We start from the raw sequence: 26,349 nt of genomic DNA on the forward strand, positions 1-26,349 counted from the left end.
ACCTCTGGATGATCATAAAGAATCTCTCGACCGGGCGTGGTGGCTCACGCCTATAATCCCAGCACTTTGGGAGGCCCAGGTGGGCGGATCACCTGAGGTCGGGAGTTCCAGACCAGCCTGACCAAAATGAAGAAACTCCATCTCTACTAAAAGTACAAAAACTTAGCCGGGCGTGGTGGCGCATTCCTGTAATCCCAGCTACTCAGGAGGCTGAGGCAGGAGAATTGCTTGAACCCGGGAGGCGGAGATTGTGGTGAGGCGAGATCGCGCCATTGCACTCCAGCCTGGGCAACAAGAGTGAAACTCTGTCTCAAAAAAAAAAAGAATCATTCAAGCACATAGAAATTTCCTTCTTTACGCAAAGGATTGCATTAATTGCTGCAGAAAAGAAATTTATTTGTTACTTCATACAAAGAGGCATTAAATAATAACAATGCTTGTAAAATTAGCAAAAAATAAAATTTCTTTTTATATTTCCTTTTTAGAGAGAGGGTTTTGCTGTGTTACTCAGGCTGGAGTACAGGTTCCAATGTGTCTGGTGGTTGAAATTTGCAAGTGTGGAGCTTTGAAAGCCTTACGTGATAGTTGACAAAAAGAGTTAAACTCTGTAAAATATTTAAAGAGATTTATTCTGAGCCAAATCTGAGTGACCATGGCTCGAGGCATTCTCAAGAGGCCCTAAGAACTTGTGGCTAATGTCTCACGCGTCCGTGTGAAGAGATCACCAAACAGGCTTTGCGTGAGCAACAAGGCTGTTTATTTCACCTGGGTGCAGGCGGGCTGAGACTGAAAAGAGAGTCAGCAAAGGGTGGTGGGATTATCATTAGTTCTTATGGATAGGCAGTGGAGTTAGGAGCAATATTTGCGGGCAGGGGGTGGATCTCACAAAGTACATTCTCAAGTGTGGGGAGAATTACAAAGAACCTTCTTAAGGGTGGGGGAGATTACAAAGTACATTGATCAGGTAGGGTGGGTCAGAAACAAATCACAATGGTGGAATGTCATCAGTTAAGGCTATTTTCACTTCCTTTGTGGATCTTCAGTTGCTTCAGCCTAGCTGGATGTATACGTGCAGGTCACAGGGGATATGATGGCTTAGCTCGGGCTCAGAGGCCTGACAGCTAATGTGACCGAGCTGCAGCTTGGTTTCACATGTTTTATGGAGAAATAAGATACCAATCAATACATAACATAAGGTAATGGTTGGGTCAGGAAAGCTGGAAAGAAATCTACATCAGGGTGGATTTAATAGGTGATTGGTGTTATGCCACGACTACGCCAATTGTCAAGTTCCAACCCCAGCTGAGGTCCAAGGGGAGTGGATAGATGGGTGAATAGCTGAAAGAACACTAGTGGGGGTGGGGGGCGTGTAGGCAAGTGAAATGTAGTTTTATTCAGCAGCTCTCTCATCAGCAGCTTAATCGCACGAGCTCTCCCACACTGTCCAGCTTTATCTCGACTGTCTGCTCTGGCTCTGTGGCTCCTGTTGCCCCCATGCCTGCAGCTGCACTCCCTGGCCTGCAAAGCCAGGTCCGTCAGGGTCAGCAGCTTAACTCTCTGTCTGGGCAAAAGCTGGTTCCTGGCTCAGCTCCCCTCTGCCCACCTTAAGGGCAACCGCTCTCCCTTAGAGGGGTTAGTAGCATTACTCTGGGCACCAGTGCACGAACCAGGTCGTGCTGTGCCGAACTCAGCCCTGTGCACAGTGTCAGTAGGGCAGTTATACCTTCAACAGATAACAGTGGCTCAGATTCAAATATGAACTTATGTAAACAAGTTATATAACAAGTGGAATATGTGCCTGTATCCTATCACTCTGGCCCGGATATCCACCTTGGCCTATTCCTTGACCAAAGCACATCCATATACCTTACAATTGGCAATTGGTTAAAAGAGTTATTATATAAAGACTTGGAACCAACAGAAAGCAGTGTCTGGGTTGAGACACTGAGGTGCTTAGTTAATTCTCTCCAGCATCAGGGAAAAGACCTGGAAAGACAAGGGGATTCGTCACAGAATGTCGATTCCCCCTGAGAAGAAATAGCACTGCAAAGCCTATTTCAAAATACGTCAAAGAAATATATTTGACTGGGCACAGTGGTTCACACCTGTAATCCCAGCACTTTGGTAGGCCAAGGCGGGTGGATCAACTGAGGTCAGGAGTTCAAGATCAGCTTGGCCAACATGGTGAAACCCCGTCTCTACTAAAAATTAGTTGGTGTGGTGGCACACCCCTGTAATCCCAGCTACTTGGGAGGCTGAGGCAGGAGAATCACTTGAACCCAGGAGGTGGAGGTTGCAGTGAGCCGAGATTGTGCCACTGCCTTCTAGCCTGTGTGATGGAGTGAGACTCCGTCTCAAAATATATATATGAGTATATATGTATATGTGTGTGTGCATATATACATACATGGATAAAATACTTCAATGTCTTTCGGGGCTTGCTGCCATGTTGGTATCTTATTGCTGCAAAAAGTCTGTTTCGTCAGTCTTACGGTCTCTGCCTGTCCCACCCCATCTTCCCATCATGGCCTGTGTTAGTTCTTCAGGTTAACTTTGGCATGCCTTTGGCCCAGAGGAGGGGTCCACTCAGCTGGTAGGGGGGCTTGGAACTTTTATTTTTAGTTTACACAATCAACTTGGGATCAGAGTGTCTCATCTGTTTCCTCCATCTCCAAAAAGGAAGGTAATTCACAGCCTTCTCTTTTCTAAATGGTGAGGACTCCAGGACCCCTGCTTCTGCACCGCCGTTGGTTATCCAGACTATGCCACCACGTCCACCTGGGCTCCCAGAAGACGCCAGAAAGAAGAGAATGGAAGGAAACAGTACAGTGGGGACGGGAAGAGAAGAAACGACGACGGCCCAGGACTTCACACTCTAGCCTCAGCACCCCCTTAAGATTGAAGAATAGTCCCTCACTGGCTTCGGGCTCTAGCCAATAGGAACTGAGACTCTTAGCCAATCAGCGCTTTGCGTTTTTCCAGCGTTCTGCGTGCAGCCATGGAGATGGAATGAGCAAATCCAAACATAGAGGGGTGGTGGGCCTACAAGACCGAACACTATGACTGTTACTCTAGCACTTCCCGCCCCAGTCTCTGGCCTGTGGACTCGTCCAAAGGCCGGGCGTGAAGCCCTTTGGGTGGAGGGAGGGGCTCTCGTGGTCACTCACTTCCGGGTCCCCGCCAACAGGAACGGAAACTGTACAGCCAGTCAGCTTCCTGAGCTTCTTCCGGCGTTCTGTGTGCTGCCCTGGAAACCGTATGGACGAATCCAAACCTGGAGGGGCTCCGCCTCCGTAAGGCTGGTCGGCGCTTCCGCGCGTTCCGCTTTGCTTCACTGCTTTCTCCCCTATTCTTGGGAATGTGGACCTGTCCTGAGGCACAGGCCGGGATGCGCGCAACCGCGGGAGCAGCCAAGTGGACTCGAGTCTTTTCTTGACTTACCTACCAGGTGCGTGGCAGTGGCGGTTTTAGTAGCCACGAGTCTGGGTTCGTGTCTGCCTAAGCGGTCGCAGAAGAGAGCGCAGGCCTGCGGAGGCGGGGGGTGGGGGCGCCTGTCCGCCCTCTCTCCTTCTGGCCGTGGACCCCGTGCCCCCTTCACTCCCCTGCTTTGCGCTCTTGTTAAACGAAAAACCGCCCGTTTTTATCCTTCACTCCCCTGCTTTGCGCTCTTGTTAAATGAAAAACCGCCCGTTTTTATCCGGGCTTTAGTTAAGGGCACACAGGACGCCTCTTCTAGGAGCTGGGTGCAGCGGGGAGAGAGGGCTCGTGTTTTTCGGCTTGGGAGATGTGCTTTATGGACGCCACCTCTTAACTCCCCAGAGCGGACCGCGTCTTCACCGCCCTGCAGCGCTTCCTAGGCTCCCAGCCGGCCTCGCGAACTGATGCCTACGGACGTGGCGAGGCCGCGAAAGCAGCCGATTGGCCCGCCGCGAGCTGCCTGGGGAGTGGGGTGCGAGTGACTACGTAGCGACCCTGAGTCTGTGATGATTGAGTCTGGGAAGTGCAGCGAGGAGGAACACCTACGGAGTGCTTAGCATGGCGCTAGCCATCCGTTACATCTCAGGCGAAGGTTGATTTGGCCGGCAGTTCGCAGACTTGAGCACATCCCAGTCACCCCAGGGCGTGTAGTAACACAGAAGGCCAGGCCCTACCACCGGAGTGTATGATTCTGTAAATCTGTAAATCTGGGGCAGGGCCGATAACTTTTTCATTTCTATTAAGTCCCAGGTGATGCTCATGCTTCTGGTGCGGGAGTCATGATTGTGCTGAAGGTGGGCACCTGTGCGCTCAAATCACCTGGTCGCTCTCAGCGTTCCTTGAATGTGGGACCTGCCCCCTGCCTCTTAAATGCCTCATTTGCACCTGTGTGAGATTTCCTCTGCCTTCTGGCTTCTTAGATGCTTAGGTGAACTTGTGAATTAAGAAGAGACTTCCCTAGGAGCACTCTAGGTTAAGAGACTAAACTGTGGTTTCTCGGAAAGCATACTCGAGTGAGAAAACCATGAAGAAACGTAGGGAAGTGATGACTACGAAAGTCAGGGAGTGGTTACTTGTGGGGATCAGGAGGGTTGGTGATTGAGATGGGCTCATGGAGGGGCTTCTTATGTGGCTGGCAAAGTCCTATTTCCTGACCCTGGATGGTGATTAGAAGGGTGTCCCTCTTTCGTAATTCATTAAACTATATTTTGTGGAGTTTTCTGTATTTTTGTTTTCTTTTACAACAAGAGGTTACAGATTTAAAAATGAATATTAGGAAGTCTGTAACGGGGAACGTCTTTGGACTGAGTTAAAGAATCTTAAAGTCATGGAATTTCAACGATTAATAAGTTATTGAAAAATAACTTAGTGCCAGGAGCGGTGGCTCATACCTGTAATCCTAGCACTTTGGAAGGTGGGGACAGGCGGATCACTTGAGGCCAGGCGTTCTAGACCAGCCTGGGCAACATAGCGAAACCCCATATCTACCAGAAACACACAAAATTAGCTGGGTGTGGTGGCATGCCGGAGGCTGAGGTAGCTACTATGGAGGCTGAGGCACGAGTATCATTTGAACCCTGGAGGTGGAGGTTGCAGTGAGCCTAGATCTTGCCCCTGCACTCCAGCCTGGGCCACGGAGTGAGACCCTGTCCAAAAAAAAGATAGAAAATCATCTGATCCAATTCTTGTTTTACTCTAAGGAAACAGCCCTAGAGAGGAGAAATGTTTGAAAGTGACAAACCACCCTAAGCAGATTTATAGCTAATGTGTTTTGTTAATTTCAGACTGAAATTGTCCAGATATGACTTGATGGTCAGATGTGACTGAAGTAAACGTTAAGGAAATGAATTTGGCCTAAATCAAATTCAAAATTTCGGGATTGGCTGGGCGGTGGCCTGCACCTGTAATTCCAGAATTTTGGGAGTCTGAGGCAGGAGGATTGCTTGAGCCCAGGGGTTCAAGACCTAGCCTTCCTTAAAACAAACAAAAAAACAAGATTGTACTTCATTTTTTCACCTGTAGCCTAAAACCTTATTTTCAAGAACTCAGTTATACATACCTTATGAAAACTTATTTTATCATCTTATCCTGATATATCCTAATGTAGACAATTTCTGAACACTTAAGGTTTCTGATTATATTTTTTCTGTCTTAATAACTTCCCATCTTAGCATACTGTCAGTTTAATCTTATTTTGGTTATGATACATACCATGTAGCTGCTGGTGGCATGTGCCTGTAGTCCCAGCTACTTGGGAGACTGAGGCCTCACAGGCGTGCACCACCATGCCAGGCTATTGTATTTGTGTAGAGTCGGGATCTCATCATGTTGCCCAGGCTGGTCTTGAACTCTTGGCCTCAGACAATCCTGCCTCCACCTCCAAAAGTGTTGGGATTACATTGAAAAATAACTTAGTGGCAGGCGCGGTGGCTCATACCTATAATCCTAGCACTTTGGAAGGCCGGGACAGGCGGATCACTTTAGGCCAGGAGTTCTAGACCAGCCTGGGCAACATAGCGAGACCCCATATCTACCAAAAACACAAAAAATTAGCTGAGTGTGGTAGGATTTCATTCTTTTTAATGAATGCGTTTTAGAACAAAGAGGAATATAAAAAGGACTTACGGAAACTGTCATGAAAAGAAAGATACTAACCCGTGCCTTTTTGTTTTTAATTAATTTTTTTTTTTTTTTTTTTTGAGATGGTGTGTCTGTCACTCAGGCTGAAGTGCAGTGGTGCAGTTGGCTCATTGCAACTTCCGCCTCCCGGGTTCAACCATTCCCTTGCCTGAGCCTCCCGAGTAGCTGGGACTACAGGTGCGTGCCACCATGCCTGGCTAATTTCCTGTATTTTTAGTAGAGATGGGGTTTCACTGTGTTAGCCAGGATGGTCTTGATCTCCTGACCTCAGGTGATCCACCCGCCTCGGCCTCCCAAAGTGCTGGGATTACAGGTGTGAGCCACTGCGCCTGGCCTAATTTTTGTATTTTTAGTAGAGATGGGGTTTCGTTATGTTGCCCAGGCTAGTCTTGAACTCCTGACTTCAGGTGATCTACCTGCCTTGGCTTCCCAAAGTGCTGGGATTTACAGGTGTGAGCCATCGCACCCCACCCATAAATAAAAGTTTTAATGGAACTCAGCCATATCCATCCATTTGCTTATTGTCTCTGGTTGCTTTTCTAGTTCAAGAGGAAAGGTGAGTAGCTGTGACAGAAACCATAAAGTGTAAAACCTAAAATGTTTACCCCCTAACATTTTATAGAAAAAAATTTTCCTCTCCTAGGATAGAACAATCTTGGATTTTTTTTTTTGATCTGTAAAATGAGTTTTCTTAATTTTTTTTTTTTTTTTTTTTTGAGACAGAGTTTCACTCTTGTCGCCCATGGTGTAATCTCAGTTCACTGCAACCTCCCTCTGCCTTCCGGGTTCAAGCAATTCTCTTGCCTCACCCTCTTGAGTAGCTGGGATTACAGGTGTGCGCCACCATTCCTGGATAATTTTTTTTTTTTTTTTTTTGTATTTTTAGTAGAGATGGGGTTTCACCATGTTGGCCAGCTGGGTCCCGAACTTGTGGCCTCAGGTGATCCGCCTGACTCGACCTCCCAAAGTGCTGGGATTACAGGCTTGAGCCACCACATGCAGCCAATATATTCACCAGTTTTGTTACTAATTTTTTGAAGTCTTAAAAAATTTTTAATTGTGGTAAAATACACATAAAATTTACCATCTTAACCCTTTTTAAGGGTACAAGTTTAGTAGAGGTTAAGAACAGTTACATTGTTGTGCACCAGTCTCTAAAACTTCATTTTTGCAAAAGCAAAATATATTACATTTTGCTTATCCATGTGTCAGTGGACACAAGTTGCTTCCATGTTTTAACTATTGTGAATAATGCAGCTGTGAATATGTGGGGTACAAATATCTCTGAGACCCTGCTTTTAATTCTTTAAGATACCCATATTGAGGTATGATCTACCAGTAATTGTATGTATTTGAGGTATACAAAGTTTTTTTTTTTTTTTTTTTTTTTTTTGAGGCAGGGGCTCACTTTGTTGCCCAGGCTGGAGTGCAGTGGTGAGATCTTGGCTCACTGCATCCTCTGCCTCCCGGGTTCAAGCTATCCTCCTGCCTTAGCCTCCTAAATAACTGGGACTACATGCACAGGCTACCACTGCTGGCTAATTTTTTAAAATTTTAAAATATTGTGTAGAGATGATGTGTCGCCATGTTTCCCAGGTTGGTCTCAAACTCCTGGCCTCAATTGAACCTCCCTCCTTGGCCAAAGTGGTGGAATTACAGGCATGATGAGCCATTGAGTTCAGCCCAATGTGCTTTTTAAATTTTTTTCTTTCTTTCTTTTTTTTTCTCTGAGACATGGTCTCACTCTGTTGCCTAGGCTGGAGTACCATGATGCAATTGTGGCTCACTGCAGCCTCAATCTCCTGGGCTCAAGCAATTCTTCTGCCTTGACTTCCCAAGGGGGTGAGATTATAGGTGCAAGCCACCGTGCTTGGCCAATGTGCTGTTTTGATATGTAGATATATTATGAATTTCTGAAAAGTTTAATATAGTCTAACGTATCTTTCCAAAGAGATGCCAGGTTATGAAAGATGGATTTGTTTTTTTTGAGTGGTGCTCTGTCTTCCAGGCTGGAGTGCAGTGGCACCTCTGCCTCCTGGGTTCAAGCGATTCTCCTACCTCAGCCTCCCGAGTAGCTGGGATTACAAGCGTGTGCCACCATGCCTGGCTAATTTTTGTATTTTTAGTAGAGATAGGGTTTTGCCATGTTGGTCAGGCTGGTCTCAAACTCCTGACCTCAGGTGATCAGCTCACCTCGACCTCCCAAAGTGCTGGGATTACAGGCGTGAGCCACTGTATTCAGACGGAAAGAATGATTTTAATGAATTACTTAGATTAGCTTCTCATATATTGTCTAATTCCACTTTAACTGAAATTCTAAATAAGATGTCTGATAAGAGATTACATCAAGTCCTTATTTACTTATGAAAATTAAAGGGTTATGTTGGCCAAGAAAACGAACTCATTTAACTTCTTATACCTTAGGTGAAGGTTGAAGTCCTTGGTTAAACCAACAACAACAAACATCTTGATTTAGAGCAGGGGTTGGCAAACTTTTTTTTAATGAAGAGACAAACAGTAAATATTTTAGGGCTTGTGCAGGCTGTAGAGTCTCTGTCACAACCACTCAACTCTGTCATAGGCAATATATAGCAGTTTGAAAGCAACCATAAGCATATATATAAATGAATGGGTGTGGCTATGTTCCAATTAAACTTTATTTACAAAAGCAGGCAGCACGCCCAATTTGGCCTACGAGCCAGTAGTATTAATATTTGGATTGACTCCTTCGGCCTCTGGGGATTACGTGGACTTATCATTCCATATTTGTTTGTACTGTATTTTCACTTGTTTTCTCTTTTGCTTCTCATAATTGATAAGGTTTAGGTAGGGCATATGCTTCTCTTTTGCTTCTCATAATTTATAAGGTTTAAGTGGGGCATACCAGTCAAGACTGGCAGAGGGTCTTGACTGCAGGTTGTCCAGGTTCTTGGCGTTTTGAACAAAGAATTGGAGAAAATGCCCAGCAAAGCAAAGAAAGAATGAAGCAACAAAAGAATGAAAGCAGGGATTTATTGAAAACGAAAGTACACTCCACAGTGTGGGAGCTGCCTGAGCAGCACTGGAAGTCCGGGATATGGATACCCAGTCCAAATACTCCCTAGAAGTTTCCTATTGGCCTTTTCATGCTCACCTCCCGTAAATCAGTGGTGGCCTGCAATCAGTCTGATTGGTTGCCATCAGCCAATTTCATTGATTCCATTTCATTCATTGATTCCATTCTCTGCAGCCAGTTAGATGCTAAGGTGAACTTACAAAGTTGCAAACCAAGACTCCACCCCAATTACTCTGATTGGTTGCGATCAGTTAATTTCACATCTGCTGCCTAGAAAAGGTAGGGGGTTTGCAAAGGGAATAACCTGTGGTCCTTTTGTTACTTAGGCGTGGAAAGTTAGGGTTTTCCTTTCAATTTTGTTATGGGAAGTCAGTGTGAAACAGCCTTAGGTTCCCTGCCTCCAGACCCTATTCTCCTGCCGCATATATTATCCCATTGTGCAGATGTTGTTTTCCATTGCACCAGGTTTCCATTATAACTGAGAAAGTAAGATACGAGATGTTGGGTAAAATCTAATTCATACCTGGATTTTGTTACTCTTGTTCGAAATAGCTGTTATTTTCACTTTTTTTTTCTGTGAAGGTTTTATTGACAGAGGGTAGGGGGCCTCAGTCCTTGGCAGCCACTTTCCTCTTGGCGGGAAGGACGTTGCTTAGCTCTTATCTATTCATCTTGGTGCGGATGTGTCCCCCACTCTTTTCTTGATGAACTTGAGGGCCATTTGGCCTTGGAGACCTTGAGCAACTCCATGGCACGCCGGCTCGTAGGGAGCAAAGCCATATACCTTTGGGATAATGTCCCGCACAAACTTGGTGTGCTTGGTCTGTTGCCCACTTTGGCGGTGGCTGGGCTAGGCTTGCTCCCATTTTTGGTCACCCTGTGGCCCTCATCGAGGCCCACGGCCACAGGGTAGCTCAGAGCCATGGCTGCCGCTTTCCAGTGGTGGCCGTGGCGGAAGGGCCGACCGCATGGAATGCCGGGAAATCTACCCACCCTAGAGGCATGGGCGGCCACTGTGTTTTAAAAAGATCTTGTTGATGGGAACTTGAATATTGGTTTGTGAATTTTTTTTTTTTTTTTTTTTTTTTAGATGGAGTCCCTGGTTGGAGTGCAGTCCTGGGTTCAAGCGATTCTCCTGCCTCAGCCTCCCGCGTAGCTGGGATTACAGGCGCGCATCACCACGTCTGGCCAAGTTTTGTGTTTTTAGTAGAGACAGGGTTTCACCATGTTGGCCAGGCTGGTCTCGAACTCCTGACCTCAGGTGATCCCCCTGCCACGGCCTCCCAAAGTGCTGGGATTACAGGCGTGAGCCACTGAGCCGGTTGTGAAATTTTATTTATTTGCTCCGTAGCGTCATTCATCCTGCAAAAACATTAGCACTAGTATTTAACATTTGTAGGTGAATTTTCTGAATTTGTCAAATTGCTAGATTTTTTTACACATAAAATATCCTGGGCTAATTATCCTAGTCTAATTAATTATGCAACTAGCTTGCATTTATCAATGTCATTTTTGTTTACTTTTTAGGAGCTAGAGATGCTATTATTCTACTGTATGTGAGAAATCGGCCCAGAGATGGAAAACTTTATTCTGTATGAGGAGATTGGAAGAGGAAGCAAGACTGTTGTCTATAAAGGGCGACGGAAGGGAACAATCAATTTTGTAGCCATTCTTTGTACTGATAAGTGCAAAAGGCCTGAAATAACCAACTGGGTAAGTCAGTGTATTTCCATTGGCATGGGGAAATAGAGAGCTATGATGGGTAGAAGGGGGTAGCATTTTCACAGTAGTCATTGAATTTGATATATCAAATGCCACATTTTCAGTCCGGAATGGGTGACCTTCTATCTATTCAGGGCCACCAGTCCTGAATAATGAGTAATAAACATATCCAAGTAATGACTAACTTAATTTTCTTTTTTGTTTCTTTTTTTTTGGTGGGGGGTATAAATCAGGGAAACTATACTCTTTTTTTTTTTTTTCCTTCCCTTAGAAACAGGATCTGTCTGTCTCTGTTGCCCAGACTGGAGTGCACTGGGCTTACTGCAGCCTCGACCTCCTGGGCTCAAATGATCCTCCCACTTCAGCCTCCAGAGTAGCTGGGACTACAGGCACATACCACCACACCTGGCTAATTTTTTGTATTTTTCATAGAGTCGGGGTTTGGCTATGTTGCCCAGGCTGGTCTTGAACTCCTGAGCTCAAGCAATCTGCCTGCCTCAGCCTCCCAAAGTGTTGGGATTACAGGCAGGAGCCAATGAGCCCAGCCTGGAAACGATATTGTATATTAGGTAATTTACTTTTTGAATTTGGTGTATTTAGGAAACAAGCAGGTTCCCCCCTACCTCTGCAATTTACTGTCAAGGAAGGACACTGGGTGAGAGTGACTTGGGTTGGAAATAGCTGTGTCACTTTATAACCTAGGCTTCTTGGACCACACCTAACTTAAAAAAAATATTGTGGGCTGGGCGTGGTGGCTCACACCTGTAATCCCAGCACTTTGAGAGGCCGAGGCGGGCGGATCACAAGGTCAGTAGTTCAAGACCAACCTGACCAACATGGTGAAACCCCGTTTCTACTAAAAATACAAAAATTAGCCGGGCGTGGTAGTGCACGCCTGTAATTCCAGCTACTCAGGAAGCTGAGGCAGGAGAATTGCTTGAACCTGGGAGGTGGAGGTTGCAGTGAACTGAGATCACACCATTGCACTCCAACCTGGGAGACAGAGTTGGACTCCGTCTCAAAAAAAAAAAATATATATATCTATATAAATATATATAATATATAACAATATATTATTATTTTATGTTATAATATATAATATATATTATTTTATTTATATATATTATGTTATATATATTATATATGTTATATATATTATATACATATATATAAATAAAATAATAATTGGTATTATTTTTAGCAATATATTGGTAAAATACAATATAACATAAAGTTTGTACCTTAGTGATTTTTAATTGTACAGTTTAGGGATAATAAGTACATTCATATTGCTGTGCAACTATCACCTCCATCTATCCCCATAACTCTTTTCATCTTGTAAAACTGAAGCTCTGTACCCATTAAACTGTAATTCTTCATTTCTCCTCCTCCAGCTTTTGGCAACTATCATTCTACTTTTTGTTTCTGTGGTTTTGACTACTCTATGTAAATGGTATCATACAGCATTTTTCTTTTTTGTGTCTGACTTATTTCACTTAGTGTCATGTCCTCAAGGTTTATCTACATGGAAGCGTGTGTCAGAATTTCCTCCTTTTTTTTTTTTTTTTTTTTTTTAAATTTATTTATTATTATTAAACTTCAAGTTGTAGGGTACATGTGCACAACGTGCAGGTTTGCTACATATGTATACTTGTGCCATGTTGGTGTGCTGCACCCATCAACTCGTCATTTACATCAGGTGTAACTCCCAATGCAATCCCTCCCCCCTCCCCCCTCCCCATGATAGGCCCCGGTGTGTGATGTTCCCCTTCCCGAGTCCAAGTGATCTCATTGTTCAGTTCCCGCCTATGAGTGAGAACATGCGGTGTTTGGTTTTCTGTTCTTGCGATAGTTTGCTGAGAATGATGGTTTCCAGCTGCATCCATGTCCCTACAAAGGACACAATTTCCTCCTTTTTTAAGGCTGAATCATATTTCATTGTACGTATATGAAGTTCATTTTGCTTATCTATTTGTGTAACAGTGGACACAAGTTGCTTCCATGTTTTAATTATTGTGAACAATGGTGCTATGAAATGTGGATACAAATATCTTTTTGATATCTTGCTTTCTTTTGTGTATATACTCAGAAGTCGAATTGCTGGTGCTATGGTAATTCTATTTTTAATTATTTGAAGACTTGCCATACTGTTTTCCTCAGCAGCTCTGCCATCTTTACCTTCCAGCCCATCAGTGTACAAGGGTTCAGTTTCTCTGCATCTTTCTCAGTACTTTTTTTTTTTTTTTTGACAGTAACCATCCTAATGGGTGTGAGGTGGTATCTCATTATCGCTGTGATTTGCATTTCCCTAATGACTAGTGATGCTCAGCAGCATCTTTTCATGTGCTTGTTGACAATTTGTATATCTTCTTTGGAGAAATGTCTATTCTTTTTGTCCATTTCCACAAGTCCTTTGCCCATTCTCTAATCTGGTTGTTTGTTTTCTTGCTAAGTTTTATGACCTCTCTATATATTCTAGATATTAATCTATCAGATATATGATATACAAATAAATTTTCATATTCCATAGGTTTCCTTTTCACTTTGTTGATAGTGCCTTTTGTTGTACTAAAGTTTAAAATTTTTGCAGTCACATTTGTCTTTTTTTTGTTATCTGTGTCTTTGATGTCTTATCCAAATATCCAAAAATCATCGCCAAGCCCAGTGTCATGAAGCTTTTGTCCTATTTGTTGTTCTGAGAGTTATGTATTTTTACCTCAGTGATATTTGACTCATTTTGAGTTAAGTTTTGTATGTGGTGTTCAGTAAATGTCTCAGTTTGTTTGGGCTGCTAAAACAAAATACCTTGGACTGGATAGCTTTTAAATAACAGAAATTTACTGGTCATAGTTCTTGGGACTGGGAAGTCCAGGATTAAGGTGCCAGCAGTTTTGGTGTCTGGTAAGGGCTTGCTCTCTTTCTCAAAGATGGTGCCTTCTATGTGTTCCCACATGGCAGAAGAGGAAAACAGGCCCCCTTAAGGCTCTATTCTAAGGGCACTAATTTTATTTATGAGGGCAGAGCCCTCATGACCTAATCATCTCCTAAAGGTTCCACCTCCTAATACACCACCACAATGGGCATTAGGTTTCAATGTGAATTTTAGAGGGACACATTCAGACCACAACAGTAAAGGTCCAACTTCTCTTTTTTATGTGTGGATATCCAGTTTTCCGGGTACCATTTGTTGAAAAGACTGTCCTTTCTCCATTGAATAATTTTGGAATACTTGTTGAAAGTCATTTGACCATGTGTGTGAGGGTTTATTTCTGGGCTTCTTATTCTATACTGTTGGTCTGTATGTCCGTCTTTATGCCAGTACTATACTGTTTTTATTATTGTAGCTTTGTAGTAGGTTTTGGAATCAGGAAGTGTGTATTCTCCAGCTTTGGTTTTTCTTTTTTTTCTTTTAAGATTGTTTCGGCCATTTGACATACTTTGAGATTCTATATTAATTTTTGAATAGATTTTTTCTAGTCCCACAAAAAAAGTTGTTGGGATTTTGATAAGAATTGAATTGAATGCATAGATTGCTTTGGGTAGATTGATTTTGGGTAGTATTTGAATGTCAATTATTAATATCTGAATATTGCCTTCTAATTCATAAACGTGATATTTTTCCACTTATTTATGTCTTTTTTTTTGTTTTGAGATGGAGTCTCCCTCTGTCCCACAGGCTGCAATGCAGAGGCACAGTCTCGGCTTACTGCAAGCTCCGCCTCCCGGGTTCACGCCATTCTCCTGCCTCAGCCTCTCGAGAAGCTGGGACTACAAGTGCCTGCCACCACGCCCAGCTAATTTTTTGTATTTTTAGTAGAGATGGGGTTTCACCATGTAAGCAAGGATGGTCTCAATCTCCTGACCTCATGATCCGCCTGCCTCGGCCTCCCAAAGTGCTGGGATTACAGGCGTGAGCCACCACGCCCGGCCTATTTATGTCTTTTAAAATTTTCTTTCAGAAGTGTTTGGTAGTTTTTGTTGTGTAAGCCTTTCTACCCGTTTGGTTAAGTTAATTCCTATGCGTTTTATTCTTTTTGCTGCTATTATAAATGGAGTTTTTTTCTTAATTTCCTTTTTCGATTGTACATTTATTAATGTATAGAAATTCCCCCTGGGCATGGTGGCTCACACCTGTAATCCCAGCATTTTGAGAGACTGAGGCAGGTGGATTGCTTGAGCTCAGGAGTTCGAGACCAGCCTAGGCAACATGGTGAAAATGTGTCTCTGCAAAAGATACAAAAATTAGCCAGGAGTGGCCAGGCACCTTGGGTCCCGCCTATAAGCCCAGCACTTTTGGAGGCCGAGGTGGGCGGATCACTTGAGGCCAGGAGTTCAAGACCAGCCTCGCCAACATGGTGAAACCCTGTCTCTATTAAAAATACCAAAAAATCAGCCAGGCATGGTGGCACATGCCTGTAGTCACAGCTACTTGGGAGGCTGAGGCAAGAGAATCACTTGAACTCAGGAGGTGGGGGTTGCAGTGAGCCAAGATTGCACCACTGCACTCCAGCCTGGACAACAGGACGAGACTCCGTCTCAAAAATTAGCCGGGGATGGTGGCATGCACCTGAGGTCCCAGCTACTTAGGAAGCTGAAGTGAGAGGATTGCTTGAGCCTGGGTGGCAGGGGTCACAGTGAACCATGATTGTGCCACTGCACTCCAACCTGAGTGACGGACTGAGACCCTGTCTCAAAAAAAAAAAATAAAAATAAATAAAGAGAGTTTTTGCCAGTACCTGCATCAATCAAACTTCATCAGACTGTGCCAGGTATGGTGACTGCTGCCTATAATCCCACCACTTTGAAAGACCAAGGTGGGTAGATCACTTGAGCCCAGAAGTTCAGGACCAGCCTGGGCAATGTGGTGAAACCTTGTCTCTAGAAAAAATAGAAAAATTAGCCAGGCATTGTGGTGTGTGCCTATAGTCTTACCTACTTGAGAGACTGAGACAGGAGGATTGCTTCAGCCCTGGAGGTGGAGGTTGCAGTGAGCCGCGATCATGCCACTGCACTCCTGCCTGGGCGACAGAGACACTGTCTCAAAAAAACAAACAACAAAAAAAGGCAGATGTGGTGGCTTATGTCTGTAATCCCATCACTTTGGGAAGCCAAGGGGGGCAGATCACCTGAGGTCAGGAGTTTGAGACCAGCCTGGCCAACATGGTGAGACCCTGTCTCTACTAAAACTACAAAAATTAGCTGGGTGTGGTGGTGGGCATCTGTAATCCCAGCTACTTGGGAGGTTGAGGCAGGAGAATCGCGTGAACCTGGAAGGCAGAGGTTGCAGTGAGCTGAGATCATGCCATTGTGCTCTAGCCTGGGCAACAAGAGTGAAACGCCATCTCAAAAAAAAAAAAAAAAAAAAAGAGACCGGGCGCGTTGGCTCAAGCCTGTAATCCCAGCACTTCGGGAGGCCGAGACGGGTGGATCACGAGGTCAGGAGATCAAGACCATCCTGGCTAACACAGTGAAACCCCGTCTCTACTAAAAAATACAAAAAATAGCCAGGTGAGGTGGTGGGCGCCTGTAGTCCCAGCTACTCGGGAGGCTGAGGCAGGAGAATGGTGTAAACTCGGGAGGCGGAGCTTGCAGTGAGCTGAGATCCGGCCAGTGCACTCCAGCCTGGACGACAGCGCGAGACTCTGTCTCAAAAAAAAAAAAAAAAAAAAGAAAAAGAAATTCCGCTAATCTTTTGAGTGTTGGACCTGGACTTTGTATTTTACTTTGCAAAATTTATTTTTGTTTTGACAGTTTATTTTATGGAAACTTCAGGGTTTTTTTTTTGAGACAGAGTCTCAGTCTGTCACCCAGGCAGGAGTTCAGTGGCGTGATCTTGGCACACTGCAACCTCTGCCTCCCAAGTTCAAACGATTCTCCTGCCTCAGCCTCCCAAGTAGCTGCGATTTCAGGTGCCTGCCACCATGCCTGGCTAATTTTTTTGTATTTTTAGTAGAGACGGGGTTTCACTATGTTGGCCAGGCTGCTCTCGAACTCCTGACCTCAGGTGATTTGCCCGCCTCGGCCTCCCAAAGTGCTAGGATTACAGGCATGAGTCGCCACGCCTGGCCTTAGGGTTTTCTACATATAAAATCAATCATACCATCTGCAAACAGAGTTAATTTTACTTTTTCCTTTTCAATTTGGATGCCTTTTTCTTTTTTCTTGTGTAATTGCTCTGGCTAGGACTTTTTATACCATTTTGACTAGAAGTGGAGAAAGCAGACATTCTTGCCTACTCCTTTATGTTAGAGGAAAAGCTTTACTCTTTCACCATTGAGTATGTTGTTTGCTTTGGCTTTTTCATATATGACTTTTATTATGTTGAGATAGTTTCTTTCTATTCTAGCTTGTGGAGTTTTTTTTTTTTTTTTTTTTTTAAAGGTTGTTGAATTTTGCCAAGTGCATTTTCTGTATTAATTGAGATGATCATACTTCTTTTTCCCCTTCATAATGTGGTATATGACATTTTCATATGTTCCACCATCTTTGTTTTCCAGGAATAAACCCACTTGGTTACAGTGCATAATCCTTTTAATATACTGCTGAATTCAATTTGCTTGTATTTTGTTGACATATCTAGCTTTCACTAAGATAGTAGGATATTTAGTATAGTGCCTGCCACTTAATAAACACTCTTTCTTTTTTTTTGAGACAAAGTCCAGACTCTGTCATCCAGGCTGGAGTGTAGTGGTGTGATCTTGGCTCACTGCAACCTCTGCCTCACCTGTGGAAGCGATTCTCCTGCCCCAGCCTCCTGAGTAGCTGGGATTACTGGTGCACACTACCATGCCCAGTGAATCTTTGTATTTTTATTAGAAACGGGGTTTTACCATGTTGGCCAGGCTGCCGTCAAACTCCTGACCTCAAGTGATCCGCCCCCCTCAGCCTCCTGAAATTCTGGGATGATAGGTGGGAGCCACTGTGCCCGGCTTAAATATTCTTTCATGATGTCTGGTATGTCATAGTCACCACTGGAACAAGAAATACATAGAGAACGCATAGATGGAGAGGGAAATACCCAGAACTGGAAGAGAGTTGAGAAGAGGGATGAGGGGTCATGTGTGGGAAAGAAGGATGAGGGCAGTTTCAGCATGTGCAAGAGTTTTAATGGATATAGAAAGGCCACTGTTTTCTGTCTGCCTTATTCCTGATTTATAGAGGCTGGGGAAGCCTCTCTCTTTCCCAAGATCCATTCACTCACTTCAACAACAAAAGCGTATTGTTGAGTGTCTGCTGTGTTAGAGGGCGAAATGATCGGTCAGAGGCAGATCCTGTACTTCAGAGCTAGATAGTAGCTCAGCTAGATAGGTGAGATAGAGGAATCAAGGCATGTATGAACACTCCATTCAAATGGTTGTCCAGGTCGCTGCTTTTTAGGGGTCTTAGCTCTTGGAAACTCCTGTGTCCCATACCTTGCAGAAGCATTTCTACTCTTTTCCTTTGCAGAAGTTCATCATGTGCTACCATTTATTGAGTATATCTAATATGTTCCAGCCACTGTGCTGGGTGCATTCACTTCTCACAATTGCCTATGATGTCAGTATTATCCTGATCTACAGTTGGTTCAGATCTGTCGGATCATGGTACCTATGCCCCTTCTCCAGTTGAGGAGGCCAGCAGGGTAGGCCAAGAAAAAAATTACATATAAGGAAGAGTTTGACTTCATGGCCTTTTTTCTCCTCTTCTCCATGTAGCATTTACCATCATGCTTCCCACTGGCTGTTCTCAGTTGTCGCGTTGACAGTCCTCCTCAGTACTTTCCCTTGCTTTGGACCTTTTCATAACCACACTTTCAGGTGTCATAATTTACCTGTCTCTTGTTCCTTCATTTTAGGACCCTGCTGGATGATGTGTCTAGCTAATGTAACAAATTCATTTTCCTTGAAGTATCATCCCCTTCTGTGATCACATTTTGATAGCATTTTGGAATCTGTCAAAGGCTTAATTCAGGGGAATGGATAATAGGAAATTTTCAAAGACTGCAGTAGGGCCACTGTGGGAGAAATTTTCAGACAAGAAGCTTTGTGATACTTTTTAGGCTTATCAGGATCCAGAACAAATGCCACCATCTTCTGTAAAACTTATCCCGATTAAATCACTTGTTCCTTTGACTGCAACAGGGAAACCTGATCACAACAGAGAAACTGTCTCACCATGAGAATACAACTTGTGACACACACTACAAATGCTGGCTATAAGGGTGGATAGCACAACCCCAGAGAAAATTTCACTACCTTGGTAAACTGATGCCTTTCCAAGTAGAACAAGTACTATTGGGAAATGTACTGGATTCCAAGAGAATGAGGAATACCTAGTACAGGCATTAGTGTAATTCTGGGGTCTTTGAGGTCTTAGGCACACCTGAATAGTGTAGTGTATAGTTCAATGACTTTTAACAAATGTATGCAGTCATGTAACATCCAAATCAAGAAATAGTCTGTCTATTCCTCCAGAAAGTGCTTCCTGACCTCTCCAGATGTCATCTTCAACACTGCCCCCAGCACTGTTCTTACTTCTATCATTGTAGATTATTTTGCCTATTCTTGAACCTCAAGTAAATGGGTTCCTGTGGTGTGTACTTTTTTGTGTCACACTTCTTTTCCTTAAGATGTTATTGAGATTCACCTGTGTTACTGCAAGTATTGTAGTTATTCCTTTATTACTAAAATGTATTCCATTTTGAGTGAATCTTTTTATTGAAGTAAAATATACATACAGGAAAGCATAATTGTATGCTTAAATTTTCATAAAACAAATACACCAGTGAAACCAGCACATAATCAAGAAATAACATGAGCAGTATTTTAGATGCCCTTCCTGCCCCCTGCCAGTCTCTTTCTTCCCACCCAAGGGTAATCATGATCTTGACTTCTAACTCCACAGATTAATTTTGCTGGTTTTGACTTTCTATGAATGAAGAGTCTGAATACATGTGTAGAGTACAGATGATTGTTTTTGGTCGTGGATTGGGTGTGAGGTGTGAAAGAGAAGGCAATGATTATCCTAGGGTTTTGGCCTACATGACTGGAAGGATGGTGATAACACTGAGGGAAAAAAGACTAGGAAAACAATGGATTCGGGCATTTTAATTTTGGGTGCCCATTGGAAGACACTGGGTATTTGAGTCTGCAGTTTAGGGGGTTGATCAGGGTGGAGATGTAAATTTAAGGAAGACATCTGGAAATGGGCACAAAGTGCTTTCTGGAGGGATGGAAATGCTGTGTATCTTTATGTGTCAAAATTATATGTCATCAGCATAAGACATTAGGCCAATGTGAGGGAAGATAGAAGAGGACTCAGGACCTTCACTGCAACATTTAGCAAGTGTAAGGAGAAGGAGGACCCAGCAAAGGAGAGTGAAAGGGAGCATCCAGTGAGAGAGGAGGGGAGCTGGAGAGTATGGGTAACTGTGGATTGGTTTGCTTATCACCCATTCTGTCATGTTCTCCTGTTCTGCAGGCTCTGGGGAGCTACAAACTGTAATTCCCAGACTCTTTACAGCCAGAGTTCTAGGTGGGATTGTGATGAAATTAATTAGATGCAGTAGAAGGACACTTGGATTCCAAACTGATGTAAGTGGTAAAGGCCCCAAGGCATCCATTTGCCAGCACATCTTGAGGCAGAGGCAGTATGGTTTGGATGTGGTGGCTTCCTACTGGTGGCAGAGGCAGCACTTTGGTGCTGACAACTGTGATAGCTGTGATGGCAGAGTCTTGATTCCTTAATGTTCTGATGGAGATAGGAGCTCCTCTGGTGGCTCAGTTTTATGGTGTGGTTTTGGGAACTCTTTCCAGAAATTGAGCCTAGATTCTGTTTCAGGAACTTTCCATCATTAATTCTGGAATTATCTAGGCCCCTTATAAGTCCTTTTGTTAGCCAGAATAGATTCTGTTCTCTGTAACTAAAAATATTGGCCAAATCATGGGATGTTATAGAGGTCAAATAAAGACAGTAGTATACGGTGATGAGATAAACCACTTGTGTGAGATGCTGCTAATAAGGTGAGAACTGAGGATTTGGCAATGGAGAGGCCACTGATAACCTTGAAGAGAGTGGTTTCAGAAAGTGGTGGGGATGAAAGCTGGAATTAGAATATGTTTAAGGGGGAGCGAGCTGGGCTTAGTGGCTCGTTCCTGTAATCCTGGTGTTTTGGGAGGCTGAGGTGGGAGGATTGCTTGAGGCCAGGAGTTTGAGACCAGCCGGGGCAACACAGCAAGACCCTATCTCTACAAAAATAAATAAGTACACTTCTTATAAAAAGAGGGAGTGAAGGTAGAGGCCATCCTTAAGGAGTTTTGCTGTATCAAGAAGCAGAGAAATGGGATGATAACTGGATGGAGACAGGAGGTTGAGATGGAAAGAGTTATCAGGAGTTACCTCTGACTCCTGAGATCTGAAATGACATGTTTTTTTTTTTTTTCTCCTTTTTTTTTTGAGACAGGATCTCAGTCTGTCATCCACACTGAAGTACAGTGGCATGATTTCAGCTCATTGCAACCTCCACCTCCTGGGTTCAGGCAGTTCTCCTGCTTCATCCTCCTGTGAAATTACATATCTTAAAACAGGTGGTTTATTTTCTCTCATGTAAAGGAAACTGCACTTGCAAACTGATTCTACCATGTCATCAATTCCGTGTCATTCTTCTCTCCTATCCTTATTTAACTTGGCTTATGTGCAAGGCCATTTCATAGTTGCTGGATGGCCATGTCGCTTTAGTTACCATGTCAGCTTTCCAGGGAGGAAGGGGAAGAAAGGAGGTGCCATGGGGTTACTTTGAGTAAACCCCATTAAGTGTTTTCCAGGAAACCTGAGCTACTGACCCTGTTAACATCTTGTTGGTGTCCCCTGTCTAGGCAGGAGCGGGGGAAATCTTTTTCTGGACAGGCACAAGGCTGTTTTTGTCATATAGGAATTCTGTTATTAAAGATTTAGGTAAGCAACTAGCAACTTTTCCATAAAGATAATAATTGCAACATGTTTGTATGCTGATGGAAATGGTCTATTAGCAATGGAAAAATACTCAGCATAATGTGGAGAGCAGAAAGTAATATAATATAAGTGAAGTTTGAGGGGGGTTGGGATCATATATACAAGGGGAGGCTTTGACTTTTGGAAGGAGCACGGGTAATTGAGGGGAGGCAGGGTATGGTACAAGATGCAAGTTGGTAGACTCCATGCCAGGAGCCTGAGAAAGTTTTCTTCTGTTTGGTTCTACCTTCCCTGAAATAAGCAAAGTCATCAGTTAGGAGGTGGGAAGGAGAGGAAAGAAGAGGTGTGAATGGTCACTTGAAGAGCAGGTTGTCTTGGGCCATTTGAGATTTGTGATCATACATTTAAAGTAAATCAGGCAGCACTGTTTGTTTCTGCTTTACGTGCTTGAGGAGCTTCTACTTTACCTGCTTGAGTAGCTGCAGAGTATGTGGAGGGTTGGTTGAGTTTAACCAGAATTGGAATGCTCGTGGGAGCGAGCTGGAAAGTGTGTGTATATGGTCACAGGCTAGGATGTGTGAAAGAGATTTTGGTGGTAATGCAGTTTTTAGTAAAAGTCTAGCAACACCATCTAATAAAAATATAATGGGGGCCACAAATCTTATTTTGAATTTTTTAGTAGCCACATTGAAAAATGAAAAACAAATGGGTGAAATTAACTTTGGTAATATATTTCTTTCTTTCTTTCTTTCTTTCTTTTTTTTTTTTTTTGAGACAGAGTCTTGCAGTGGTACCATGTCGGCTCACTGCAAGCTCCGCCTCCCAGGTTCACACCATTCTCCTGCCTCAGCCTCCTGAGTAGCTGGGACTATAGGCGCCCGCCACCACGCCCGACTAATTTTTTGTATTTTTAGTAGAGATGAAGTTTTACCGTGTTAGCCAGGATGGTCTTGATCTCCTGACCTCATGATCCACCCGCCTCAGCCTCCCAAAGTGCTGGGATTACAGGCGTGAGCCATCATGCCCAGCCTAACTTTGGTAATATATTTCTAAAACCAGTGTGCACAATGTATGATCATTTCAACATATAATTGGTAAAAACTATTTATTTTTTTATTTATTTGAGATGAAGTCTTGCTCTCCCACCCAGGCTGGAGTACAGTGGTACGATCTAGGCTTTCTGCAACCTCTGCCTTCTGGGTTCAAGTGATTCTCCTGCCTCAGCCTCCTAAGTTCCTGGAACTTCAGACATGTACCACCATGCCCACCTAATTTTTGTATTTTTTGTAGAGACAGGATTTCACCATGTTGGCCAGGCTGGTCTCAAACTCCTGACCTCAAGTGATCTGCCCGCCTCGGCCTCCCAAAGTGTTGGGTTTAGAGTCGTGAGCCATTGCACCTGGCCGATAAAAACTATTATTGAGATATTGTTTATTATTTTTTAGTATGAAGTCTTCAGAATACTGTGTGTATTTCACATCTGTAGCACATCCCAGTTCAGACAAGCCACTTTTTGAGTTCTGAGTAGCCCTGTGTGGCACTTCGCTCCCACATTGAACACTGTAGGTCTGTGGAGTAACCATGGATAGATAGGTGGTTGAGGTGAAGGTGGAGGGCAAGACTTTGAGAGGCAGTTTGGCCCAGCATTTAGAAGAGTGGGCATGGGGCGTATGTTGCATAATGAGGAGTGCTGGAAGGAAGTGCTGGGGCCCAGATTCTGTTGGTGATTCTGTTGTAGTTGCCATGTCCCCTTTATTTTTCATCAGGACCTCCCCCTTCCTGTGCCTGAATCAGTGGGAGTCCTTAAACATGGACACCAGGTGGTCTTCCTTATTCTTTGGTGGCCTTATTAGTTTTGCAGTTTCTTTCCCTCCCTCCCTCCCTCCCTCCCTCCCTCCCTCCCTCCCTTCCTTCCTTCCTTCCTTCCTTCCTTCCTTCCTTCCTTCCTTCCTTCTTTCTTTTTTCTTTCTTTTTTTTGAGACAGAGTCTCACTCTGTCACTCAGGCTGGGTGCAGTGATGTGATCACGGCTCACTGCGCCTTGACTTCCTGGGCTCAAGGGATCCTCCTGCCTCAGCCTCTCTAGTAGCTGGGACCACAAGCATGTGCCACCATGCCTGGCTAAGTTTTTAATTTTAGTTTTGTAGTTTCTTGCAAGTTGCTCCTTAAATTTTCTCTTGGTCACTCTGCTTTCTGTTTTTTTAACTCCTCTGTCTTCTAAGTTATGTGGATCCATTTTCCTCTAATTGTGCTATGGTATGAGCCCACCTAGTTGTTCACAGAGTGTTTCATTTTTAAAATGGGGAGCTCTGTATATATGGGCTCATCTGTTTGTGTTAAGTGGTAGTAGAGTTTGGATGTAACTTTAAAAAAAAGTATATTTATTTATTTATTTATTTTTTAAAGCTGAGCACAGTGACTCATACCTGTAATCCCAGCACTTTGGGAGGCTGAGGTGGGAGGATTGGTTGAATCCAGGAGTTCAAGACCAACTGGGGCAACAAAGTGAGACTTTGTGTATGCAAAAAATCAAAAAAGTCAACCGAATGTAGTGGTGCAACTATGGTCCCCACTACTCTGGAGGCTGAGGGAGGAGGAGGATCCCTTGAGCCCAATAGATGAAGGCTACAGTGAGCCATAATTGTGCCACTGTGCTCCAGCCTGGGTATAGAGTGAGACCTTGTTTCAAAAAAAAAAAAAAAAAAAAAAAAAAGAACAGGATTGAAAGCACTTTGTTAGTTGTCAGCAATTTTGGATCTTGATGGTTTACTAGTAATGCACACATTTTTGTGGTTTTATTTTTCGTATTTAGTGGAATTTTAAAAGGAGAAAGCAAAACCTCCAGAACAACTTAGTATTTTTTAACAGATAGGCTTTTGCATGTTTATTATTTGTTTTTTATGCATGAGCATTCTTATGATCTGACAGAAATGTACATTTTTAAGATCAGTGTGCTTATTGTAAAGATACCTTTTACAATAGGGCGAATTGATGACAGGATTCATCTAGGATGTTTCTGTTTTTTTGTTTTTTTTTTTAAAATACTTTTCGAACAGAAAATAAGTAAGAATGTTTCTATTTTTTTTTTTTTTTTTTTGGAGTCGGGGTCTTGCTGTCTTTCCCAGGCTGGAGTGCAGTGGTGCAACACAGTTCACTGCAGCCTTGAACTCCTGGACTCCAGCTATCCTCCTGCCTCAGTGTCCTGAGTAGCTGGGACTACAGGTATGCATCACCATGCCTGGCTAATTAAAAAAAGAATTTTTAGTGGAGATGAGGTCTTGCTATATTGCTGAGGCTTGTGTTAAAACGGTTACTGAAACACCAGGGGTTTGGTCTAGGTCCTGCTGTTTTCCACACAGAAAACCAATCACTGAGATGACACCTATTGCCAGGGAAGAAGGCTTTAATCAGGTGCTGCTGCCAAGGAGATGGGAGCTCAGTCTCAAAAACCAATCTCCTTGACTGACTAAAATTAGGGGTTCATATAACAGGAAAGAAACGTAGCAATGTGTGGGAAAACAGACCTTTGGAGGTGAAAGGAAGCAATCATGATGAATCAGGGGCCTGGCGCCTCATGTCTGGGTATGGTGATCTGGTGAACTTCAGTTCCTTGATACTTTTTGAGAGGCTTGGGGGTCCTTTCCTGAGGAAGCAGTTCAAATAAAACAGATGTAAGTTTCAAGCTTTAAGACTAGAAGGGTCAATTTCTATGTTTATATATATGTTTATATATATATATATATATTAAAAAAAACTGTGGCACTGGTCTCCAACTTTTTTTTTGACACCAGGGACTGGTTTTGTGGAAGACAGTTTTTTCATGGGTGGGGATTGTTTCGGGATGAAACTGTTCCACCTCAGATCATCAGGCATTAGATTCTCATAAGGAGTGGGCAGCCTGGATCCTTCCCATGCGCAGTTCACAATAGCGTTTGCACTTCTGTGAGAATCTAATGCTGCTGCTGATCTGACAGGAGGCAAGCTTAAGCAGTAATGCTTGCTTGCTGACTGTTCACCTGCTGCTGTCTGGCCTGGTTCCTAACAGGCCATGGACCTGGACCTGTCCACGGCCCAGGAGTTGGGGACCCCTGGCTCAAGTGATCCTCCTGCCTTGGCCTCCTAAAGTGTTGGGATTACAGGCATGAGCCACTGCCATTGACCAGGAATTGCTTTTTTTTTTTTTTTTTTGAGACGGAGTCTCGCTCTGTTGCCCAGACTAGGGTGCAGTGGCGCGATCTCAGCTCACTGCAAGCTCTGCCTCCCGGGTTCACGCCATTTTCCTGTTTCAGCCTCCTGAGGAGCTGGGACTGCATGTGCCCACCACCATGCCAGGCTAATTTTTTTATTTTTAGTAGAGACAGGGTTTCACCATGTTAGCCAGGATGGTCTCAATCTCCTGACCTTGTGATCTGCCCACCTTGGCCTCCCAAAGTGCTGGAATTACAGGCGTGAACCACCACACCTGGCCAGACCAGGAATATTTTTAAAAGTAGATTGTAGAATCCTTCTGAGAGTTCTTTTAAAAAT

At 43.7% G+C, this 26,349-nt stretch overlaps 1 protein-coding gene and 1 pseudogene across 9 annotated transcripts in view; one reads left to right on the forward strand and one right to left on the reverse strand.

Moving 5' to 3' along the window:
* The first annotated feature begins 3,234 nt into the window (after nucleotides 1–3,234).
* Nucleotides 3,235–26,349, forward strand: part of ULK4 (unc-51 like kinase 4) — a 702,682-nt gene continuing 679,567 nt past the window's right edge. For 3 of the 9 annotated variants that reach the window (XM_073010312.1, XM_073010316.1, XM_073010315.1), the window contains exons 1-2: nucleotides 3,241–3,448; nucleotides 10,700–10,885. In XM_073010312.1, coding sequence (XP_072866413.1) covers nucleotides 10,748–10,885 — 138 coding nt within the window. In that variant the 5' untranslated portion in view covers nucleotides 3,241–3,448; nucleotides 10,700–10,747. Of the gene's footprint in view, nucleotides 3,449–6,179; nucleotides 6,295–10,262; nucleotides 10,568–10,699; nucleotides 10,886–21,383; nucleotides 21,460–26,349 lie in introns of those variants that run through there. The other 6 variants (XM_073010314.1, XM_073010313.1, XR_012090659.1 and 3 more) reach the window with 6 other exon arrangements.
* LOC103227447 (large ribosomal subunit protein eL36-like) lies at nucleotides 9,781–10,256 on the reverse strand (annotated as a pseudogene).

This window comes from Chlorocebus sabaeus, chromosome 22, assembly GCF_047675955.1.
Source record: "Chlorocebus sabaeus isolate Y175 chromosome 22, mChlSab1.0.hap1, whole genome shotgun sequence".
Classification (NCBI taxonomy): Eukaryota; Metazoa; Chordata; class Mammalia; order Primates; family Cercopithecidae; genus Chlorocebus; species Chlorocebus sabaeus.